General features: G+C 28.9%; 1 protein-coding gene across 1 annotated transcript; it reads left to right on the top strand.

The window, feature by feature from the left end:
• The first annotated feature begins 3196 nt into the window (after positions 1-3196).
• Positions 3197-4938, top strand: LOC11441359 (RING-H2 finger protein ATL60). Its single transcript, XM_003627419.4, has one exon. The coding sequence runs from the start codon at positions 3569-3571 to the stop codon at positions 4532-4534; it is 966 nt and encodes a 321-aa protein (XP_003627467.1). The 5' UTR covers positions 3197-3568; the 3' UTR covers positions 4535-4938.
• Positions 4939-5396: the final 458 nt, after the last annotated feature.

Below are 5396 nucleotides of genomic sequence, written 5' to 3'. Positions count from 1 at the left end.
TTGAACCATCATTTAAGTAAAATAAATTAATTAATTTATAACTTAAGTGTCGATGATAATTAAATTTAAATATTTTACTATTAATTTTATAATTTAGAGTATAAAATTAACTTTTAAGCAACCATACTTTATTGTCTTTAGTAATTTTTTTACATATTTTAATTTTATTTTTGGTTGTTTCATATTTTATATTAGGGTTTAAAACTATATGTTAATAAAATTGTGAATAAAAAATAGCGAAAAAGATGTATTCAAATTTTGATAATAATAAAATAGACCCGCAATACTATTTTTCTCGAAGTGTGTGATTTTTTTTCTTTTGCTAGATTATTAGAAATAAAAAAAGTTATTGTGGGAGTAAAGTGTAGGTTTTGACTTAAGAGGGGAGGGGAATGTAATTCAAGCTTCTATTAAGGGAGGGGAGTGAAATATTTCCTAATATGTTTTGAATAAAAGGGGAGGGGAGTGTATATTTTAACATAAGAGAGGAGTGGAGTGTAATTCAAACATCTTTAAACGGAGGGGAGTGTAATTTACTCATAAAACAATAATATATATTATTACACTTATACAAACTTTGATAATAATGACTAGTACAACCAACCCTTTCAATCCTTAACAGATGAAGCAACCTATATTTAGGTTTTGTAAATAAACCTTTTACTTTTAAACTTGTATTAAACTGGCTAAACCACAACTTGACCAAACCATTTTACTAAGGAGAACATGAAGAAGAAAAAAATCAAATCAATTTAATTGGTTTGAATTAGATCTTCAGATTTGCAGGATCATTGATTTGATCCTGCCATAGCGACATTATAAATCATCTATCCGCTAACTCTAAATAAACGCTATTATTACCTTGAAGATGTTGAGATGCATGATTTGTACAAATAAATAAAAAAAATGTTGAGATGCATGCAAAATCAAGAATAGCAAGACTAATGTGCAAAACTATCTAAAAGTAGCTAAAGAGGTCTTAATCCATGGCTAATATGGCCAACACTATCAAAAAGTAGAGTCAAATATATTTATAAAGCTATTATCATTTATTAAGTTCAAAGGTCAACAAATTGGGTAAAGTGTAGTTATCAAACACAACATTCCAAGACCAAGGGGAAGTACCGCAAATCGTATTAAGGACAATTTGCAAGCAAGTTGTGATAATCAAATGCATTATCGCTTCTGCTAGATGGATTAGTTAGTTTTTGTTTCTCTTTCAACCCATCTTCTACGTTAAACAATTTATAGATAAACTCATTAGACGGGTCAAGGGGAAATTAAATCCATATATATCATGACCAAGTCTAATTAGTAATACCAATGATCAAAATAAAAGGTACAAAGATCCCGTGAACTGTCTTGGAGCATTTGATGAAATGACAAAAGTAGGTTTAGAAAGTCAGAATTTGAAGCCACCCCTTTATTCTTGTGAATAGTATTAGTAATGACCAAATTCAAATTCAACTATTCAACTTTGTTTTTTTCTTCAAAGAAACACTTTGTGTTTTATTTATTTTTCTTCAAAAAAAATTATGTCTTTTAAAATTGTTTTACACAACTAAAAAGTAACTTTGTGTTTTCAAATAAACTAAAAAGTAACTCTTTTTTTTACAAGAAGTAACTTTTGTTAATAAGCAAGTTTTAACTATGTCTTTAATTTTTATTAAACCATTCAAATTTAATTATCATTTCTTCCATTAAAACGATTAAAATAATTTTGAATCAATTCAAACAATTGAACTTCTGTTTGATAAGCCCATCTAATGAGCTTATAGCTTATAAGCTCGTTTGATAAAAAAAACTCTGTTTGATAACGATTTTTTACAACGAACTTATAGCTTATTTTATGAGCTTATAAGTTATTTTTCAGATGCTATTACAAATATCGTTTGAACTTATAGCTTATAGCTTATCATGTTTTATTCCATTTATACCCTTACCACTTTAACTAAAACCCATGTTTACCCTTAATAATTAATTTTATTATAATTTAAAACAAAACAAAAACGATGCTACATCTACATGTACACACGATTAAGCTTACAATGGTTGAATCTCTACCACGAAGCCATTGTTCAGTATAAGATACATACAATTTTTTTTTTCTATTGTTGTTGTCCTTTTAATTGTGCAATGTAATTTTTATTTTCAATTGTGCTACTGCTGGGTATGTATGTATACGTTTTTATTTTTTATTTTTTTTATCCTTCGTTTTTTTTAACAAATTTTTTTTCAATCTTATGAATTGATTATTTTTTATTTTATTCTTAAAATAAATTTGTATACGTTAGTTTTTTTTATTAATGTATAATAACTGGAAACTGAATCGAAATAAATTGAAAATAAATTTTTACCGAAAAACAATAATTTAATAATATATAAATATTTATTAAATTTAAAATATTTAAATTATCAAATATCTTAAATATTAATTTATAGTAGTATAAATTTTATATGAATTAATAATGTTCTTTTATGTAATTTTGAATTTATCAGCTAGTTCAACCGCTATTTTTACCAAACACTTTAATTAGCTTATAAGCTATCAGTCATCAGCTATAAGCTATAAGTTATAAGCTAGCTTATCAGCTATCCGCTATTTTTACCAAACAGAGCCTAAGTAGTAAATAAGATTCATTCCGACCGAACTTCGGATTATCAAGACCCCTTTCCTTTAAAAAATGGAGGATTAAGGTAAAAAAACAATTTTAAATCAAACTTTATTAATCTTTTAAAGACCAAATTATAAAGACTTTTTTCCCCTAAAAATTAAAGGGTTAAGTCCAAATTATAAAGACTTTTTTCTCCATTTGTCCTATTATTATTATCAAAATATCTCAAAATAAGTGTTGTTTTTATTTTCAGCGTAATATTAATTACTTTTTTCAAATTCTATCCCTTAATTAATAATATTATGATCAACAACATTAATATATTCCACTTTATATCTTCATGATTATAGTGAATAAATAAATATTTGATAAGATTAATCTCATAAAATCAATACATGTGTGTTAATCATTATAGAGAGTGTTTAATAACCATAAATATTTTTGTTTTTAAGGAAATGAACTTGAAATAAAATTAAGAAAAGGAACCATTTTTTTCCTAAAAAAGTTAAAATAAAAAATGAAATAAGAAAGTAATTACAAATATGTACTATCCAATATATTCTTTGACCATTTGACTCCAAAGCCATCACCTTCTTCCCTCTTCTGTCATACAAGTCCAAGTCTTGAGTCCAAACTTCAGCTTCAACATTCTTCTTCTTAATTCCTTCCACAACTTCCTCTTTATCTACCAACAAATTTCTCAAACCCAATTCACAACCCTAACTCAAAATTTCCCCTCTTTCCCATTTCAATTTCCACATTCAAATTTCACACCTTTTATCCATTTCCTCCATTCTCAATTTCCCTTCAAAATTCACAAACTTTACACTGATTTTGCATCTGGGTTTTCTCCAATTTTGTTTAAATTCAACTGGGTTGTGCTTAAATTTTCATATAAATCCTAAAGTTTCCACCTTTACACAAATTTTCATAGGTAAGAAGCAAAAACAATCATGGGTGCAATTGCAGCTGCAACTGCAACAAATGGGTCAAGTGATGCATTAGGTGATTCTAATAGAATTGAAATTACAGGAAAAATCATGGTTTTAGCTATAATTTTTCTATTCATGGTTGTTATGTTTGTTCTAATGCTTCATTTATATGCAAAGTGGTTTTGGTGGCGTTTTGAGGAAAGAACTGTTCCTCAACCAAGAAACCGCCGTCGACGACGGCGGTTTGTTTTTGCTCCTGGTCAAGATCCTGTTGTGTATGGAAGTCACCAAATTGGACTTGAAGCTAAAATTCTTAAGTCTTTGCCTGTTTTGGTTTTCAAGAATGAGGATTTCAAAGATGGTTTGGAATGTGCTGTTTGTCTATGTGATGTTGTTGAAGGAGAAAAAACTAGGCTTTTACCAAAATGCAATCATGGGTTTCATTTAGATTGTATTGATATGTGGTTTCAATCTCATTCTACTTGTCCTCTTTGTAGGAATTTAGTTTCTGTTGAATCATGTAAACCAAATAGTACTACTTCAAATGGTGAAGAGATGAATGTGTTAGTGTCATCAGAAGGTGAAAATTTGAGTCATGTGAATGGTTTAGAGTCTTCAAATTTTCCTACAAATGTTTTGGTTTGGGGGAATTCTCAAAGACAAGTTAGTTCTTCTTTTGGTGTTTCTTTGGAAGAAGGAAGTTCTCATCAACAACCTTGTTCAACATCATCATCATCATCTACTTTAGGTAGTGATAATGGTAATAGTGGTAGATGTAATGGAAATGGAATGTTGGTGATTGATATACCATTACCAAGTGACTTTAGTTCTTCCTCATTGTCACCTTCTGATAATAGGTATGTTGAAGATGAAATGAAATCACCAATGGCATCAAGATTGAGGTCATTTAAGAGGCTTTTAAGTAGAGACAAAAAGTTTAGTCCTTCAACTCCAAGTTCTATGGATGTGGAACAAGGCCAGAGCTAGTAGTGACCTCTAAAATCGTTGCAATTACGGTTGCAGACTGCAATTTAAAACCATGATCGGAGATTTGCTATTAGTATTCTTAATTACTTTCACAAGAGTTATGCTACTTTCATTCCAATACTTGTGCACATAATGGCTAAGGATGGCTGCTAATATGATGTCTTGTTATTCAATCCATTTCTTTTTTTGTTAGTATTTGTGCTATAACTATAGCACATTAAGTGAATAGTTTGAAGTGTTTATATTGTATAAATTATGATAGGTTATTTAGTTTATTCAGAAGATGAGATTTGTAGTGTTATTGTTACCATTTTGAACTTTACTTGCAATTAGCCTGATTACATTTACTGATATGGATGAAATGGAATGAATTACATGCATGGGACTATGATAGTCATTCAAATTAAACTCCAAACCTTTTTTTCTTTTTCTTTTTTTCTATTTCCAGATGGGATCAATATTGATTCTGGCAAGAGATAAAAGATTGAGAGATGTGACTAAAACATGTGCAGATAATATGATGTTGATATTTTTTTGTTTGGCTCATATATGATGTTGATTGTTCTCCTAAAATTGAATAGAGTTTAAGAAACATTAGCCTTTGTTTAGAGTTTTTTTAATAGGAAAAGAGGCCATACAAAGGCACCACAATAGTGGCTGAAATTTCAATTAGGTTGGCACCACAACCACTAACAATCATCCGTCGCACGCCTTATATTAATTCGTAAAAAAGAGGGAAAAAATACGAAGAAAGTTGGGGAGACATAAACCAAACCCGAACAAGAACCAATATAGTATTTTTGTTTGGCCTCTCAAAGGAAGAAACAAAGAACACTCATTACATGGAGTGAATATTCACTTT

This window comes from Medicago truncatula, chromosome 8 (genome assembly GCF_003473485.1).
Source record: "Medicago truncatula cultivar Jemalong A17 chromosome 8, MtrunA17r5.0-ANR, whole genome shotgun sequence".
Lineage (NCBI taxonomy): Eukaryota > Viridiplantae > Streptophyta > Magnoliopsida > Fabales > Fabaceae > Medicago > Medicago truncatula.
The sequence above is the reverse complement of the archived record's forward strand: the minus strand, read 5'-3'. Positions and strand labels throughout refer to the sequence as shown.